Source organism: Hipposideros armiger, unplaced genomic scaffold, assembly GCF_001890085.2.
Source record: "Hipposideros armiger isolate ML-2016 unplaced genomic scaffold, ASM189008v1 scaffold_527, whole genome shotgun sequence".
Lineage (NCBI taxonomy): Eukaryota > Metazoa > Chordata > Mammalia > Chiroptera > Hipposideridae > Hipposideros > Hipposideros armiger.
The window spans coordinates 555,967-574,680 of NW_017731877.1; the positions used below are offsets into that span (position 1 = coordinate 555,967).

Here is an 18,714-nt window from a genome sequence, read left to right on the forward strand (position 1 = left end):
CTATTTTCACAGACAGCTCCCTTGCTGGCAAGTGTTCAATTTATAAGAACGATTGCTCGGGTTTGAGACATATTGCTGAGTCTCACCAGCAGAGTGTTTCTCATGGTAGCTCATTTTTAAGTTTAATATTCCTGACGGAATGCCCAAGTTGATTGTTGCCATAGAAAAATAAGATAGATGAGTCTACACCATTTTATACTTCATATTTCTTTTACGAGTCTTAGACGAATGTCAGCTGAGTGTGAAGATGTACTGTTCATCACTCCCCCAACTTACTCTTTACCTTTCATCTCAAAAAAGCTTAATTTTTGTTAACCATCATGGTTCAATAGACTGTGAAAAGATTCAGTACTATAAATAGCCCACTTGATACTACCACTAGTTATTGCCAGTTTCTTTTTTCCATTATTCTTTCTTTTTCATACAGATAATTTTACATTTTATACTTACTGTTTTGTGAAATATGGAATTGTCTTTTGCATTTTAGAAAGCTTCTGCTTAAATGACTAATTTTGCAAGGTCTGGTTTATGGCAAGAAGGCATGCCTGTTTTACCTTTGTCCTCCAGTTAGCCAATGTTTCTGGGGGCCTGTGGAGTATTCTGTCTGCTCCACAGCTAGCAGGGGGACTTTGCTCATAAAGAGCTTCTTTCTTTCTTGTTGCTGTGTGCTGATAAAGTGAGTAAAGTCGGGGTTTACATGGAACCCCCTAAATTTCTTCTTAAGAGCATGTCTCAGTTCCTTGCTGCAGGCAGTGTCCCTAGGGTAGCCCATCATGCAGCTTTGCTTCCCAGCGGTTGTCCATCTCCTGCTGTACCTGATGTGAATCAGGTAGGCTCCAGGTTACCCTGTTTTAGTTGGCAGCATGCACTCAAGGAGATGCTACTAAGAGGCTGAAAAGCTACAGATCATTTTCATGGCAGTCCCAACTCTCTCCTTCCCACAAATATGCAGAAGCACACCCTATGAAAGACTGGAGCAAAACACAACTCAGAAAGCCTTTGCCATTTTCCCTGTATGACTTAAATTTTGTCCTTCCTCCAACTTGCCTTCAGGTTCTTGCCTCTTTCATTTCTACCTATCCAAACTCCAATTTCATGGCTAACTTTAAATCTCACCTCCTCCATGCAGCCTTCCTTGGTTTTCTTTCCTCTAGCTGGAAGTGAGTTCTTCTTTTTTTAGAATTTCCACACGCCTTCTCTTTAATTATCAGATGGAACTTATTCTATTCTACCTTACTAGAAAATAAACTCTTTTAGAAAAGAGCCTACTCAGGTGAGGTAATGATGTAGAAAGTTTCTGGAGTTAGACAAATGTGAATTTAAAATCTTTGCTTTGTTATTTACAGGCCTTAAACAAGTAATCATGACATATTGGACCAAAATATTCTCATTGGAAAAAGGGATATAATAGTACTCACATTATAGTTTGTTGTAAGGATTAAATGTCATGAAGTCCAGTGCTTGGGACATAGCAAGTATTTCATAAGTTATAGCTATCATTATTATATTAAAGCAGGAAAGCATATTTGGGAAAGATTTTTTAAACAGCCAAGTGATGAAACAAATAGAGTTTTTAGATAAATAACTTGAACATCTCTTTCCTTGAGCATTCTAGTTAATCCTAGAGAAATGGACTGTTAAAAATTATGTGTTAATTATATATGTATAAAATGTATATAGCTAATTATGGTGATGGGATTAAATGGCTTCTTTATATAAAGTACTTTTTGGATGTTGGGAAGACTGCTCATAGGCCTTGTCAGATTATAAAACCAGTAGAATTAACTTCTGAAATCCAAGAATCTGGCATGAACATCTTCCTGAATAACCTCTCCAGCCCCTTAATTGGAGTTTCTTAGGTATTTCTCTCATTCCCCAGCCTACTAGTAATCTTAATAATCTTATCTTCTATCTACTCTCTCCTTTGCTCATTTGAATGTTTATTTGCTTACTTCAAGAACACTCAGCCTGTTCTAAATATGTCCACCCATTAGAAATAGTTTTCTTTGTTTGCTCTCATAAGTGATTACATGGACGTATGTATTTTACCTGCACTGTGTGCTTTCGTGAAGAATAAATTTTGTTTTGTGAGATTCCTTTTGCTAAGCCTTTAATAAAAATATTGCTTTCACTTTGGACAAAGGATATAAACAGTGTATAAATTAATCTGTTTCAGCTTTGGCACACGATTAAATATCAATTATATTACATAAGACCTTATTTCAACACAGATTACCAAGAAAGTATATTGTATTTTGCCATGTATAATGTGCCCAAACTTTTAGGGAAAAAAATTTTTATTTTAATTCACATTTTTATTTGTTTACATTTAGGTACTTGTTTTTTGTATTATAAAGGAATTTTAGCATTTATTTTTTAACATATTATGGTACAAGAAATTTTATGTAACAAATAATTACAAAACACAAGAACAGATACAAGGTACAAAAAATTTTATGTACCAGTAGCAAATTTACAATATTGATGCATCATAGAAGGCCAAGAATTCTTCGTTGTTGCAAGTTTGTCGTAAGTTCAACAAAACCAATTATTGTATTCCAGGGTATTATTTTGCATATGGATATCATTATTGATTTCTAGAGCTACACTTTTAACTCTAGAATGCATAAATAAAAGAATTAAAAACATGTATGTCGATACTGAATTAGTACTATGCACATCTTTATTTTTCCCTCACAAATTTGGGCGAAAAAGTACGTATTATGCACGGCAAAATATGGTATTTGTAAGTACATGCAATAAAAAAATATAGACTATGCAGTTACCTTCCACCTGTAAGCCTTTAAAAATGTCAAATGCAAAGTTCAAGTGTGGCTCACCTTTCTAGGTCCTGTGCTCTTTAGCTCAAACACATCCATTGTGTAATTGACCCTACGTCCATAGTGGTCAAATTGAACATTCCCTGTCAACCCTTGAATTCGAACCTATGAATGAAAAAGAAAATCCAAACATGTATTCATTTACTGTTTCACGTACAGAAATCTCAGCTTCATCTGCTAGGCTTTCTCCCACACATGAGTGTGGGACTAAACTATAAGCAACTCACTAAAGCAACCATGGGGCATTTGAGCTACTGAGATAGAATCTGAAATAGGAATATCAAAGGAATATATAAGCAATTTTACTATACAAGATGAATATATTTCATTTGTTTTTTATATTATAAGGTTTCCATTGTAACTGACAAAATACTTCCTCAATACTGAAGTATTATTTATAGGAATGGAAATATGGTTTGTTTATAGTTACTTTTTAGTTTTATCTATAGATCCACATAATAAATAGCCCTGATAACCACATCAGATCATGTTTCTCCTTGCTAACATTAAAATTAAGATATAAGAAGTTCTAAAATATAAATATTTTGAAAATATTCAACTGTATTTTATTCCAAATTTCATTTTATTCATTTTTACTTATGTTCTGAACCCATAGCATTTCAGAACATTTAACATGTAATTTAAAAAATGTAAACATATTACAGTAAATATTCTAAAAGTAATAAATAAATTATTTTATCCAAGATCTGCTGAGGTTGTCATTACTAGTGTTTGCCAAATATTTCTGGTTCTTCCCCATCTGGGCCCAAGGTTAAGTTTGTACTTCCTGAACCCCTTGTGGATAGTGAGGCCTATATGACTGTTTTCTGACAAATGAGTTGTAAATAAATGTGATGAGTGTCACTATTGGGCTAGAGTTTAATTACCAATCTGAAAACTCCCACAACTTTATTTCCCTTTGTGGTGTTCAAAATGGTAGCTGCTCTGTCAGCCTGGGTCTCTGAGTGGTTACAATAAGCAGAGTGCCTCTGCTAATCCAGTGTGTGTGAGTGAGAAATACTCTTCTATGGTTTTAAGCCACTGGAACTTGGCGTTGTTTATTACTACAACATAACCTAGTTTATCCTGACTACGCATCTACATAAGATATAAACACTAGTATTCTACCCAGTCTTCTCTTTAGAAATGTCACAAAAATGATAAAGACTTCATATATATTAAAATGGCAATTGCAATATATATTTATTCTCAGATAAATTATTCTGTTTTCTTGAGTATCTACTTAAGCAGGACTGTAAAATAAACTGAACTTAAATAAAATTGTGAGTTACCTGTTTGAGTGTCCTCTCCATGTCAATCCCTTGGCCCCATGGAGCAGCAGGATTTGCCAGACAATCCCCAGCATTTCCTCTCCTTGAAATATCAATTTTCTGCCTTCTAAGATTTCGGAAAGTTTCAGCCATAACAAGGACTCCATCATAAGTCAGAGCAGATGTGTACTAACAAAGTGAAAGTAATTATAATGGTAAGTGTTAAAATCTTTCAATCACCAGGAATAGTCTGGAGGTTCCGTGGATTTATGACATGAAGCACCATCCTGTCTAAAAGGCAGTTAAATTACTGAGAATTAATTGACTCTAGCTTCAGAAATTTCAATTATCACTTGACTACAAAGACTGTATACCAAATTTTATTATTCTGATTTAAAAAAGAGGCACACATGCTGAAAAACAGAGATTCTAATGCACAGTTGTTCAGCGGTTAGGAGAAGGGAAAGCTTTAAGTGAGATCGTTTCATTGCAATCAAGTCAAAACAGTAAAGTGTAAAAAGCTAAAATGCAGTGTTGCTGCCACAATCTGCCTTGTATGTGGCCTGTCACTGCAGCTGAGCTCCAGGAGAGCTGGGATGTCTCACTCTTTTCCTCCAAAATGCCTACCAGGGCTCTCTGAGATTTAATACATGTTTATTGACATGAAGCGTATACCTCTGTTCAGCTCCTCAGAAGAATGAATGGGACTGTCTATTGTTACTCACATACTGGATATCAGAAATAACATCTACTTTTTTAACAAATGTGTTTGCACCAGTCGCTGTGCGAAATAAGAATGAGTATTGTTATGTCTACGCCTGCTGAGTGTGTTCAGGAAGGTAAAGCCATTTCTGTAAGTTTCCATTGTAACCTAGGATCAAAGTCGAGAAGTGAGATATAGACTGTCTGCTTTGTGATAACCGCCCAATGCTTCTCTCTGAGAAAAGACAGAGTCCTCATGAAAAGATTATTAAGGTTAGGAGAGGAAGTAAGGAAAAAACTGAGAAGAAAAATGTAATTTGTCTAGGGAGAAACAAACAAACAAGCACAGGGAATACTTGTAGACTTTGATTAGAGAATTCTTAAGCACGTGGAAAACATGGCATGATTTTTTTTGAAGCATGGCAGAGCATCAACTGCCAATCACAACAAAAAACTATTACTAGTTATCTCTCTCAGGAAGTCTATAGGGTCAATTCCATATGATTAACACATTCTAAGACTGTACTAGGGGTAATTTTGTGCTGTAGAGTATGGACAATGATATCCTTGATTTGCTACTTATAAACAAAAAAAATCATTTGAAATACAAATTGTAGAAAGTAAACTCAGGCAGTATGACTATTAGGCATAGCAGCCAGCATTTCAGAGAAGAGAACTAAAATGTGGATAAGATCATGAATATAAATTCTAACAAAGAGACTTTCAATGGTAGAGAACTTCATTAAAAAAGCTTCATCAGAAAGATGTAAATGAGACATGTAAATAGAGAGCCTTGCTATATATTCTTCAAGGACATGACAAAAAAGGCTTAGGGACAGACATACACCCTCACAATTGGAATGGGGTGGCTGAAGGAAATGAAGGTGCTGTTAAGCAAGGTGACAAACCAAAGATGAATATACCTCCAGAACTACCTGGAGCAACACATCTTTGAGTAGAGAAAACCTTCAAATCATCTTCTGGTAAGGCAAGAAAATAAAAATGAGAAATAAAGTAGAACTTGCTAAAGATATATAGGGCAAGAGAAAAATGCTAGTATTTTAGGATCAAGAGATGAAAACGGAAAGATATTGTTGCTTTTTCAAGAGGGAGAAAGAAACTGAGAAGAGACAGCAGCAAAGAGCAAATGTATTTGCTGTGTTTTAAAAAGCTCATTTATTCTTATGAAACAAGTGAACTAGAAAAATGAACAGATCACACAGAATGAAGCAGAGCAAAACCGATGTTCAGCCAGAGTGGCAAAGGCCTTTGTTAGATCATAGAACTGACAGATGGAAAGAAGCAGTAGTTTTAACCTTTAGGCTTTACCTTTTCAAAAGATTTAATTCATTTCCACATGTATTGCTGTACTAAAGTTCAAGAAATCATATTTATGAGCACACACTTCTCGATGGCATCTAGAAAATTCTTTTTTAAATTTTAAATTGGGGAATTGGGGGGAGGGGAACAGCGCTGGGGAATCGGGGGAAGGGGAACAGAAAAGTTGGTGTCATTTTGTTCTTCAGTCTAGTTGTGGGGGACGTTGCTTCACTGGCCCATGTTGGTATTATCATTGCGCTCTTCCCGGGTGAGGCAGATCAGTTGCCAGCCTCTGGATGGCTGCTCACGGTGGCTCTTGGCAGCTCACACAGCCACACATGGTAGCTTATGGCAGCCCACTGCAGCAGGGACTGCAGCCTACGCCATAGCCAGTGACTCACGGCAGCCCAGCTCCAGGTCGAGCTGTTGTTCAGCATCTTAGCTGTAGAGGGCAGTGTCACTGGCCCGCATGTGGGATCCAAACCGGGGCCCTCTGGCGTCCCAAGCCAGCTCTTAACCAACGCGCTACTCAGCCAGCCCTAGAAAATTCTTATTCAATAAACACTATTTTGGGGCAGGGTAAAATTAGATGTTTTAAAGAGTTATTTACTACTTTAACCAGTGATTAGAATGGTGAAATGAATTCAGTTTACCAAGGTCTGTAGATAATAAGACAAAGTTTGGCAGAATCAGCGGGCAGTCACAAGAGTCGGGCCTTGAGAAGGAAGGACTAGGCTAATTCTAACTGCTACTCATAGTTTAACAGGAAATTGGAGGATAGTTTTCAGCTATGAAACACAAAACAGAAAAACCAAATAAAACAAGATAATAATGATTATTTCCTGTGGTCGTTGTGAGGATAAAATTTTATATCAAGTTTGAGAGCTCTTTAAAAAATGTGTTGGACACTGGCTATAAATGGTGAGGACTACAGAGATGAATAATAGATGCTTACTGTCCCAAAGGCATTTGTAAAAGTGAAACAATAAGTAGACAAATCACTATAGTAGGTCCTTGGTGAGAATTACACAATCAAATATGATTCATATTATAAAGGAGAAAGGGATCATATTAACTGGAGGACTAAGAAAAGGCTTCATAGGGAAAGTAGAATTTGAAATCAAAGCTTGGAAAATGGTTGGATTTGGACGGATGGAAATGAAGGTGGAGGACAGCTGCGGTGGAGCAAGAGCACAGGGACTGATAAGGAGTGAAAAAATTTAAGACAGCTCAACTTGTCTGGTCAGAAAGGGAGGAGAGGGACATATAACTGGAAAGACTTGTTAGGCCTACATTGTGGAAAGCCTTTATTCCAGAAGGTTTTTTTTTCTAAACCTTCAAGATCAAAATCACACTTAAAATCTTGGCTAAAATACAAAAGACATCAAATATAATTTAATTAAGTACATTGAATCCTCATTATTTGTGGATGCTGCCTTTGCAAATTTGCTTACTTTCTAAAGTGTGTGACCCCCAAATCATACTGGCGGCTGGTCATTTGCAGACATGTGTAGCATGGTGAAAACCTGAGTCACCCAACATATATTCCCAGCTGCAGTCAAGCAAGGTACCCCTCTGACGTTTTTGTCGGTTTTTTTCTTTTTAAATTTTTATTAAAAATATAGCTAACATACAATATTATATTAGTTTTAGTTATTCAACATTTATATACCTAAAAAATGATCACAATGATAAGTCCAGCAACCATCTGACACTGTACCACACTATCACAATATTATTGACTATATTCCCCATGCTGTACATTACATCCCCGTGACTTATTTGGACCTCTTATTCCCCTTCCCTTTTCCCTGTTTTTTACATTTATCAATTGCAGTTGACATTCAATATTATTTTATATTAATTTCAGGTGTACGGCATAGAGGTTAGACATTTATATAATTTAAGAAGTGATTCCCCATGACTAGTCTAGTACCCACCTCGCACTATACATAGTTATTACCATATCATTGACTATATTCACTATGCTTTACTTTACATTCCTATGACTATTTGTAACTACCAATTTGTACTTCTTAATCCCTTCATCTTTTTCACCTTGCTCCCCAACCCCCACCCATCTATCACTCCAACAAATTTAGTACCCATTTGACACCATACATAGTTATCACAATATTATTGACTATATTCCTTATCTTATACCCTACATGCCCACAACTACTTTGGAGCAACCAATTTGTACTTCTTAATCTCTTTCCCTTATTTCACCCATACCCCCAACACTCCTCCCGTCTGGCAACCATCAAGATGGTTTCTTTATCTATGAGTTTGTTTCTGTTTTATTTGTTAAGTTTGTTTTTTAGATTCTACATATAAGTGAAATCACATTGCATCTGTCTTTCTCTGTCTGACATACATCACTCAGCACAATACCCTCCAGGTCCACCCATGCCACTGTAGATGGCAAGAGTCCATTCCCTTCCCTAGCTGACAATATTCCTTTGCATATATGTAACAAGTACTCTTTATCCATTATCCATTGATAGATGCCCAGGCTGCCTCCACATCTTGGCCATTGTGTACAATGCTGCAATGAACATATGGATTTACATGTCCCTTCAAAAGTAGCTTAGGCTTCTTCAGATAAATATCCGGAAGTGGGATTACTGGGTCCTTCTTTGTCTTTTGCTATAGTCTTTGTTTTAAAGTTTATTTTGTGTGGTATAAGTACTGCTTTTTTTTTTTTAATTTCTATTTTCATGTAATATTTTTTTTCCATCACATTACTTCCTGTCTGTTTGTACCTTTCCATCTGAAGTGCGTTTCTTGTAGGCAGCATATGTAAGAGTTTTGTTTTCTTATCTGTTTAGCCTCCTATGTCTTTTGATTGGGGTATTTAATACATTTACACTGAAAGCAATTGTTATAGATATGTAGTTATTGCCATTTTATTATTCATAATTTTATTTTATTTTTCTGTCTTAAAAAAAGTCCCTCTAACATTCCTGTAATACTGGTTTGATGGTGATGAACTCCTTTAGCTTTTTCTTGCCTGGGAAGCTCTTTACCTGACCTTCAACATTGAACATTTCCTGCCAATCCTTTCTGGCCTGCAAAGGTTCTGTTGAGAAATCAGTTGACAATCTTATGGGAGCTCCCTTATAAGTTACTAGTTGCCTGTCTCTTGCTGCTTTTAGGGTTCTCTCTTTGTCTTTAACCTTTGTCATTTTAATTATAATGTGTGTTGGTGTGGGCCTGTTTGGGTTCATCCTGTTTGGGGCTCTCTGGGCTTCCTGGATTTATATTCTATTTCCTTCACCAGATTAGGAAAGTTTCGGTCATTATTTCTTTAAATAGGTTCACAATCTCTTGCTTTCTCTCTTCTCCTTCTGGTACCTTTATGATGCAAATATTGTTATCCTTGATGTTGTCCCAGAGGTCTCTTAAACTAGTCTCATTTTTTTTAATGCATTTTTTCTTTTTGTTGCTCCAATTAGGTGTTTTCTGCTACTTTGTCTTTCAAATCGCTGATTTGATCCTCTGCTTCATCTAGTCTGCTGGTGATTCCTTCTAATGCATTCTTCAGTTCAGTGATTGTATTCTTCACTTCAAACTGGTCCTTTTTTATGCCTGCAATCTCTTTGTCAAAGTCCTCACTAAGTTCCTTGAACGTCCTTATAACCATTGCTTTGAACTCTGTCTCTGGTAGGTTGTTTGCCCCCATTTTTTTTAGTGTTTTTTTTTCTCAATTTTTCTCCTGTTCTTTCATTTGGGATGCATTTCTTTGTTTCCTAATTTTGGCTGCCTCTCTGTGTTTGTTTCTATGAATTAGGTAGATTTGCTATGTTTCCCAGTCTTGATTGGGTGGCCTTATGTAGTAGGTGTCCTGTGAGGCCCAGTGTCACAGTCTCCCTGGTCACTTGAGCCAAGTGCTCCAGGAGTGTCCCTTGTGTGGGCTGTGTATGTCCTCCTGTTATAGTTGAGCCTTGATCGCTATTGGCACTCATTGGGTGGGATTCACCCTCAGGCTGATTGCTTGTGGGATTTGGCCATGTCCACAGCTTATGGGCTGCTGTGTGAGAGGCTTACCCCACTGAGTGGGATTTGCCCCAGTTGACTCTGGTGCCTGTTGAGTCCACCTTTGTGTATGCCACTTGTGGGGCTAATTGGGCAGTGCTCTGCTGTGGTCTGAAGCCAACCTCCAATGGTCTGAAGTCAACCTCCAAGTATGTAGGTTCTGAGGCCTCTTGGGAGCGTGTCTGGTGCAGGCCCTGGTCAGCCGTTTCCTGTGACCAGCTAGGGGCTACCTGGCAGGAGATATAAAACAATCCATAGTTGTTTGCTGCCTGTGCTAAACCTGGAGGTACATGGTAGAGGCCACGATGCAAACTGAGGATGGTTGCCACCAGGCCTGGGGTAACTCCACGAAAAGCCAGGACACCTGGAGGCCTGCTGTCCCCTGCTGGCCACCTTAAGGTTCAGCCACTGATAAAGCCTCATGCATCATGTGAATTAAATGAGGTAGTGTGTGAGGGAGTCACTAGAGTGGAAAAAGTTTTGGTCACCAGGTTAATGTAGACTCTTGTTTAGTGCCAGTGCTGAGCCTTGAGTGACTCAGCAAAAGTCTCAGAGCACACTGAGGCCAGTAGCCACTCACCTGGGGCTCATGGACTCTGATAGTTTTCCTAGAAAGAATACAGTGCAGGAGGGGCTAGCTGCTTACAGAGAAAGTGCCTCCAGCGGTGAGTGAGTTGGGTGGGGCTGTGTCCCAGCTGAGTCAATAGGGTGGAGAAGTGGAGCTCATCAGGCCAATCAGATTCAGGTTTGGCCTGTGGGGGAGGGTTCAACACAGGAAAGATGGCACCTGTCTGCTGGCTCCATAGGAAGAAGACACCTCACCAGGAAAATGCCCACTGTCCTCCAGTCCTCCCCCTGAAACCACACTCCTCAGTCTGCCCCCTACAAGTCTCTGAGGCCCCCTGAGTCACTGTTCCTTTGCTGGAGCCCAAGGTGAGTGCCTGCGAGTGAGTTTGTGCGTGGGCCATTTAAGAGGATGTCTAGGTTTCCCATAGCCTTCTGTCCCACCCAAACTTCCCAGCACTGGTACTCTGGGCTGGGGAGCCTGGTATTGGGGGCTGGGGTCCCTCAGTCCTCTGGGGAGAACCTCCATGGTCGAGCTATCCTTCCTGATTCTCAACCGCCTCAGGGAGGTTTAGGGCCTCTTGTGTGTCTCTGCCCCTCCTACCAGTTTTGACGTGGCTTCTCCTTTTTGTCTTTATATTTTTAGTTATAGGACTTCTGCTTGGCTGGCCTCCAGATGGTTCTCTCGATTGATTGTTCTGTAATTTAGTTGTAATTTTAATGTGTTCATAGAAGGATGAAGGCACAGTGTTTATCTATTCCACCATCTTGGATTTCCCTGACTTCTTGTTATACTATAAATAAGTGTCCTTTTGTGGTCTACTTAGTGCCAGGTTTTTCAGCTTTGTGCATTTTGTTGATGATTTCACTGTTTAAAATGGCCCAAAAGTGTAGTATCAAACTGGTGTCTAGTGTTCCATGGTGCAAGAAGGCTGTGTTATGTTTTATGGAGAAAATGCATATGTTAGACAAGCTTTATTCAGGCATGAGTGCTGTTTGCCAGGAATTCAATGTTAATGAATCAACAGTGTGTTAAATAAGGTATCTTTAAACAGAAACACAATGTGTTATGTATTGATCAGTTGACAAAATATGACAAGAAGCTTGCAGGACCCCAATCTTGTATTTTGTCAGTATTCACTCATTCAGTGTTCATGGCAACTTTATAGAACATACTACTGTGAATAATGAGAATTGACTGTATATATTGATTAAATGGCTACTGAGTACCTAGCATCATGCTAAGAGCTGTGAAAGATGAAAAAATTATATGTATTTATATATATAAAACAAAGTGCTCAAAGCTGTGGCATACATAAATCTAATTGGAGGTTATCAAATAGGAGACATTGGGATGGGCTAAAGGCAAGACAGGAAAGGACTTATGACAGCAATATGTCCAGATGGGGGGAGCACAATGAACACTGATGACATGTTAATATTATCACTGAAATAAAAAGACGTAACAAGGAGGTACAAAACAGTGCCAAAAAATTTGAAGCCCATTCTAGTTACTAAAGCTCAGAGGGTAACAAGATCTTAAACAGATGGTTTACAGAAGAAATGCTGAGATAAATAGTGGTCTGACAACAGAAGGTGTGAGGAAGGAAGAAATAAGATTGTGTCTCATAAGAAAGAGACAGGCAAGAGAGTCTCTGCATACACTGATGACAGAATGAGAGAAACATGCTGTATAGCAACTTGTCTAGATTGGAAATGTGTTCAAAAGGAAGCTTTACATTCTCTTTGTGTATTAACATTTGATATAATTGAGCTTTTGGGATGATTTATCTCAGAGCCTACTGGAAGGCAAAAGGCAGACTAACAGACAGACTAAAAGACTTCTCAAGGTTCTTTTAATCCTGATGATGATTTGCATCTTGAAAAAATTTTTGGCTTTTTAATATGTTTTCATATATGTTATCTAAGCATGAGAAGTGGTGTAATAGAGTGGACAATGCACTTGTCTAAGACTTAGAGAGCCCATTATTTGGTCCCAGGCATTCCACAGACCTGTTCCTTGACTCAGGGACAGCCAATTAACATACCTGTTTAATCTTGCATTTATTTATTTATTTGAAATTTTATTGGGAACAGTGTGTTTTTCCAGGACCCATCAGCTCCAAGTCAAGTAGTTGTTTCAGTCTAGTTGTGGAAGATGTTTTTCCAGGACCCCTAAGTAGCAAGTCAAGTAGTTGCCTTCAATCTAGATGTAGAAGGTGAAGCTCCTTGGCACATGTGGGGATTGAACTGGCAACCTTGGTGTTATGAGCCTGCATTCTAACCACCTGAGCTAACCAGTGCCCCTAATTTTGCATTTATTAACCTGTGAAGTCAGAGGGTTGAATACAGTGCTTGACACATAGTGAATACTCAATAAATGCTTTCCTTTGAAATTCCATGATTCTATCGAGTGGTGAAGATGGTATGACTAGCCAAATTTGTATATCACAGAATGGAAATTGATATATTATAGTTAGTAGGGAAAGTTTTATAATTAGGAAATGGAAGAATTGAGACCCTATATCCTTAGATTATAGTTTTCTAGGCTTGAATTTCCAAATTACATTTGAAAACTTTTTACTAGAATACACTGTCAGTGAGAGGTTAGTAAAAGTTGTTAAAAATGATGATGCCTTATTATGTAAGAGCACAAAACCAATAGTTGGAGTTTAAGAAACATTATGCCATTATTTACATGATATCCAAGGAAGTCGTCTATCTTTTCAGGTGAGAAAAAAATGTGCTTATTATCTGAAGTTTACCAGCTTCCTTTGCAGATAGATACCAATAACATACTTCTGCAATGCCTATTAGAAAAAATTAAACAACCTGACCTTTTACTATTCATTTGAAGGAAAAATTTTGCAGAAGCATGTACATTTTACATTTTAGCAATTTCCAAATTTATGTATTCATTATAAATCACTTTGCAAATATAGTTTTTATCTGGATAGAATAGTTACCAATGTTGTTCACACTTGAAATGTTTAGTTAAGAAATAAGTTTTAAAGAGCATGCAATTTATTCATGGAAATTCATATATAAAGTAATAATAAGAATAGTAAATGACTTTAGTTAATATCTAATTACTCTTCAGTATAGAAATTTAGAAACTATTAGGGGCTTGTGTAGCACAGTGATAGTGACAAAATGCTTCTGCCCTATGTCATACTATGCCTGACAAAATATTAATTAGAACTGTATCATAAACTTTCTATCTTACATTTAAAAAATACTACAAATACATAAAATAAAAACAAATACCTTTGGAGGAGTCTCAGATCCTGGATATTCTCTCTGATCTAGTTTCTTCCAGCGATCCATTAATTTGGTTACCATAGGTGTATTAAAATCTACCAACTGGAATCCTGTAACATTGGCTCCACCATGTATAAACCTCTCAAGAGAAATATCCTTGAATCCCTATAAAAATCAATATGACAGTTTGTTAAGTTTAGTTCATTGTTATACATTTAAGCTCTTCAATAGTTACTTAAATTAATAACCAATATATACATTTAACTGGATTCCTAATAAAGTGATGACTGGAAATAAGTGGGTGATCCAATTATGCCAGTTTAGTTGTTAAATTTTGTCATTCAAAATCTAATACATGAGAAAAGGATATAAGTGTTTTCAATTCAGTTTAACTTCGTTTAACAAGTGTTACTTAAATGCCTCTGAATGCCTTTTATGAAGCATGGGGGAGTATAAGAAATGAATATAATAACATTGAAAATTCCCTTGTTGAGGACATAATTGCCCTCTGGTATAGATATGTAGAAATGAGTCTTATGTGAAGGTACTATCAACGTATTATGGTTTTCTGAGTCTGTGATGGGTTTCACCTATTTAGGGGGATTCAATTTAATTACAAAGTGGTCTGAAAGCAAATGGAGCCGGTAATTTGAGCCAGGGATGGTAAAAGCTTTGATTACATCAGTCACTATAACCCTCATAGTCCTGGGAAATGGTAGTGGACTAGAAGAGAGCAAGATAGGCCATTCATGGACTCCTGTGTGGTAGGAAAAAAGATACCGTTTGCCAGGTGGAGTGAGGATGCTTGGAAGGAAGGGTGTAATCTCTTTTGGTCCAGAGGTAGTTATCGGAGTTTCAAAAGCTCTGAAAAGTCTCTATATCTATCTATCTATCTATCTATCTATCTATCTATCTATCTATCTATCTATCCATCTATCCATCCATCCATCCATTTGTCATCTATCATCTATCTAGTTTGATTTATACCTTTTTCCCCCCAGTAAGTATTGAAGGTGACTTACAAAAATACATACTCAATACAAAGTGTAAAACAAAAAATTACAAGAAAAGGGCAAAGTCTTATTAGTGGAGTTAATTAATAAAACCAAAGTTATGAGCTCAGAGAAAAGTAAACAACACACATACACACACACAAACACAGGTTTGTACACCTTATTTGCTTGGTCTTTGTTTTCTCGTAGTATTTAGTAAACTTTCTTTTGAAAATGTGAATATGATTCAGTTGTGTTGAGGGAACTAAGGAAAAGGGCTTTGCCTACTTTTTTTTTTTTTGGTGGAAGTAAAATATGCAGCAGTGACCTTACAGTTATGGCAGGAACCAGTGTAGGCCTCAGGCAGAAGAGGAGGAACTGGTGTTACCTATCTTCCTGAATGCGTCTTAGCTGTGTGTTTGGAAACGTCTGTTTGTTGGTTTGTTTGGTTTTTTGTTTGTTTTAAATAACAAATATAATTGTCTTGCTAGCCAATATATGCACATTGCTGTTTGGCTATCTACGAAGAAACAGACCAGGTTATTGGCAACTAAGCTAAGTTGCTTTAGAAAGCCCCAGGAGTATGTATTAATAGCTAGTAGTGACGCTAGGCTCATTATGTACCAAGCACTTTTCTAAGCACGTTACACAGATTATCCATCTAGTTTAGTTCTCATAACAAGGTTATTAGGTATATCTTACTATAAGCCTTATCTTACAAATAAGAAAACCGAGGCTCAGTGAGTTACAGCAAATCTATTCACAACCACCCAGCCAATATGTGTTAGAACCAAGATGACTCTCAAGTTTGCCATTTTTGCCCTATGCTTCTGTGTATTCTTACACAAATATGTGTATTTTTAATTTTAGTATTTATCAGAATGTCCCCAGGAGAGGCAGGATAATAATACTGTAGGAAACAGCCCAGGCTCTGAATCCCACCTCTGTAACTTCCTAGCCTTAGGTTTCCCACATGTACGATGAGAATGACAGTGTAAAAGTAGCTAGCACATCTGGTTTGAATTCAGTAAATGATACCTATTATTAATTAATTCATTCAAAAATATTTATTCCATGCCTATTATGTGCCAGATAATTTGACGGCTCATCAGTAACATTCTCATTTCACTGGGAAAGAAACTAGACACCCGAAAGCAAATCTATGTTTTTGAACTGGGAAAAACACTGTCCATCAATCTCTAGCTAGTAAAATGTCAGTTGTACATTTGTTTGTTTCTACGAGAATATAAGGCAAACCCACAGGCAGGCAAATACTTTCAGTTTTCTAAAAGCCACAATAATTCAACTATTGCATCAGTTGCTAATTGATGACATTATTATTTTCTTTCAGCAGTGGCTGAAATAGAAGGCCTGCCAAGCTTTCTTTCATAGTGTCATCCCACAGCTGCGGCCTTCAGAAATATCATCTGATGTAAAGTCTAACTGATAAATAACAGCCCACATTTCTCTGATTCCATCCTGCTGCTATGCTGAAGGGAAAGGAAAAAAAATATTGCCACACTGGATTATAAACTCCTTTCAGTGATGATCTAAATGAATGGTGGGAGGCCCAGTCAATTTTAGCTATGTCTGTTTGAGTATGGGCAATATTTTTCATTTCATATATATTATATATTTAAATAATTTTACATAAACAATTGATAGGATCTAGACTGTGAAGTAGTTTTCTTGGAAATAGGTACTTCGGTGGCCATTTAGATTTCAGTTTTCACCCAGAGAATACTGTGGAACTGAAAGTCCTGAGCAACATTATAATAAAATTGTAACTCTAAATGGGGTTGGTGGTTAAGTAACTAAGTAAACAATGCCCTTGATGATGGGGGGGAGAGGTGGGGGTAAGGCAGCGGAGAGGCTTCCTGCTTGTGGAAATGGAAATGGACTTTGCAACAACGCTATCATCTCACAGTGGTTGGTGATTTCCTAAGGCAAGCCTGTCTTCCAACTTGCTTTTCTTTTTAATTTCTATTTACAATTCATACATCCTCTGAAGGAAAAGGAAATTTATAATTTACAGGCCTTTGGATAATCTGATGACTATTGATGTGAATCTATGTAGGTCCATCACATCCAAGGTGTTTAATCAATGTTCATCCTTTAAGTTTTATCTAATTCAGATAACATTTGTGCTGTTTTGCATTTCAGGTTCACAGGTTATCTAAATCATATTGAGACAGCTCTGGTGCATTTAACTTCAAGGAATGTCAAGTTGAATGAGAGAGATTTCTTAACATCTTTTAAAATTTAGGTAGTTAAGAAATGGATTACAGTATGTGTTTTTGACAATCAAGTAATTAGATGGTGGAGCTTGATATGTTCAATGCAAAAAAAAAAGCTTGAAAAATATTGGAAGCACCAAGAAAGAAGTAAAACGTTTCCAAGTTCATGAGGTCACTGTGCTTGAGTAAAAATGTGCTGGACTAAGTTATAGTCCCTGTTCTGACACTAACCAGATACCTAAATATGGACAAGTCACTTAACTCTCTGTATCTTAATTTTCTTACCTTCTAAATGAAGTGTGAGTGGTGTGTGCATGTATGTGTCTGTGTGTCTGTATGTGGATGGTGAGGGACAGATAAGGAACAGATTCAGTTAATCTTTAATGGTATAGCCTGAGCATTTAATGATTTTATACTACTTTATGACAGAGCCAGGCATTTTCCTAGATGTAAACTGAATATATTTTTTTAAAAATTAAAAATCTAAATGAGAGCAAGATTTTAACAATTTGCCTAGCAGGTGGAACAAATGTCAACAGTTCCTTGTTGCTATTGGTGGCCATATATAAAACATTAGACTACTGGAGGAGGGGTGAAGAAAGATCTGAATATAAAAACAGAGAATGCTTATAAGGCCAGAACCACCTTGAGGTTGGTATAGGAAATGTGTACATGAACGGTCACTTTGTGAATATATGCTATTTTATAATTTTGATTTATTTTCTTGAATTTGTTTTTTTTTAATTTTACATTTTTTTCAAATTTATTTATTTGTTTTAAAACTTTTCTTCACTTTTGGTCTTGGTTCACCCAGTTTTTTTTGGGGGGGGGCTATTATTTTTTAAATAACATTTCATTTTTCAATTACAGTTGACATACAATATTATAGTAGTTTCAGGTATACAACATAGGGATTTAGACATTTATATAACTTACAAAGTGATCACCCCAATAAATCTAGTACCCATCTGACACGATACATAGTATTGTAATATTTACTATTGGGTTGTCAGAAAAGTCATGATGCATGTTTGCGACAGATAGCACTAGTTCATTTTTGGAAGTACTAGAGTCATTCGCATCTATGTTATTGCTATGTCACTTGACAGCTGACAGTTTTAGCTTCATTCTAAAAAAAACTGAGCGATTTTGGTTGAGTTTTGGAGATTTTACAAGTTGAAGTTGGAAGACCAAATTGTGCATTTTTGCCATATTTTACTGTTTTGCTTCCATAAAGGGAAGAACGCACATCAAGCTTGTGAAAAGTTGCATAAAGTTTACGGTGACAATGCTCTACAAGAATGGCTGTGGTTGGGAGCGGGTGGGGATGGGGGAGAAGGGGAGGGGATTGAACAGCATAAATACGTAGCTGCAGTGTTGCCACAGGGACGTGGAAGGCAGTTCGAGGAATGTAATTGATGGTGTTGTGAATATTTTGTGGGGTGTCAGGTGGTCACATGTCTTGCTAGGGAGACTGCATCATGGATGG

The 18,714-nt window shown here is 37.2% G+C and overlaps 1 protein-coding gene across 10 annotated transcripts in view; it reads right to left on the minus strand.

Moving 5' to 3' along the window:
* The window catches only part of GRIA4 (glutamate ionotropic receptor AMPA type subunit 4), a 380,852-nt gene that overhangs the window by 66,126 nt on the left and 296,012 nt on the right, over positions 1 to 18,714 (minus strand). For all 10 annotated transcript variants that reach the window (XR_002126866.1, XR_002126867.1, XM_019668471.1 and 7 more), the window contains 3 exons: positions 14,003 to 14,161; positions 4,133 to 4,300; positions 2,841 to 2,945 (listed from right to left, as the gene is read on the minus strand). Coding sequence is in view for 8 of the 10 variants with exons in the window: in XM_019668471.1 (XP_019524016.1) it covers positions 2,841 to 2,945; positions 4,133 to 4,300; positions 14,003 to 14,161 (432 nt within the window). In the remaining 2 variants the exon portion in view is untranslated. The remainder of the gene's footprint in view (positions 1 to 2,840; positions 2,946 to 4,132; positions 4,301 to 14,002; positions 14,162 to 18,714) is intronic.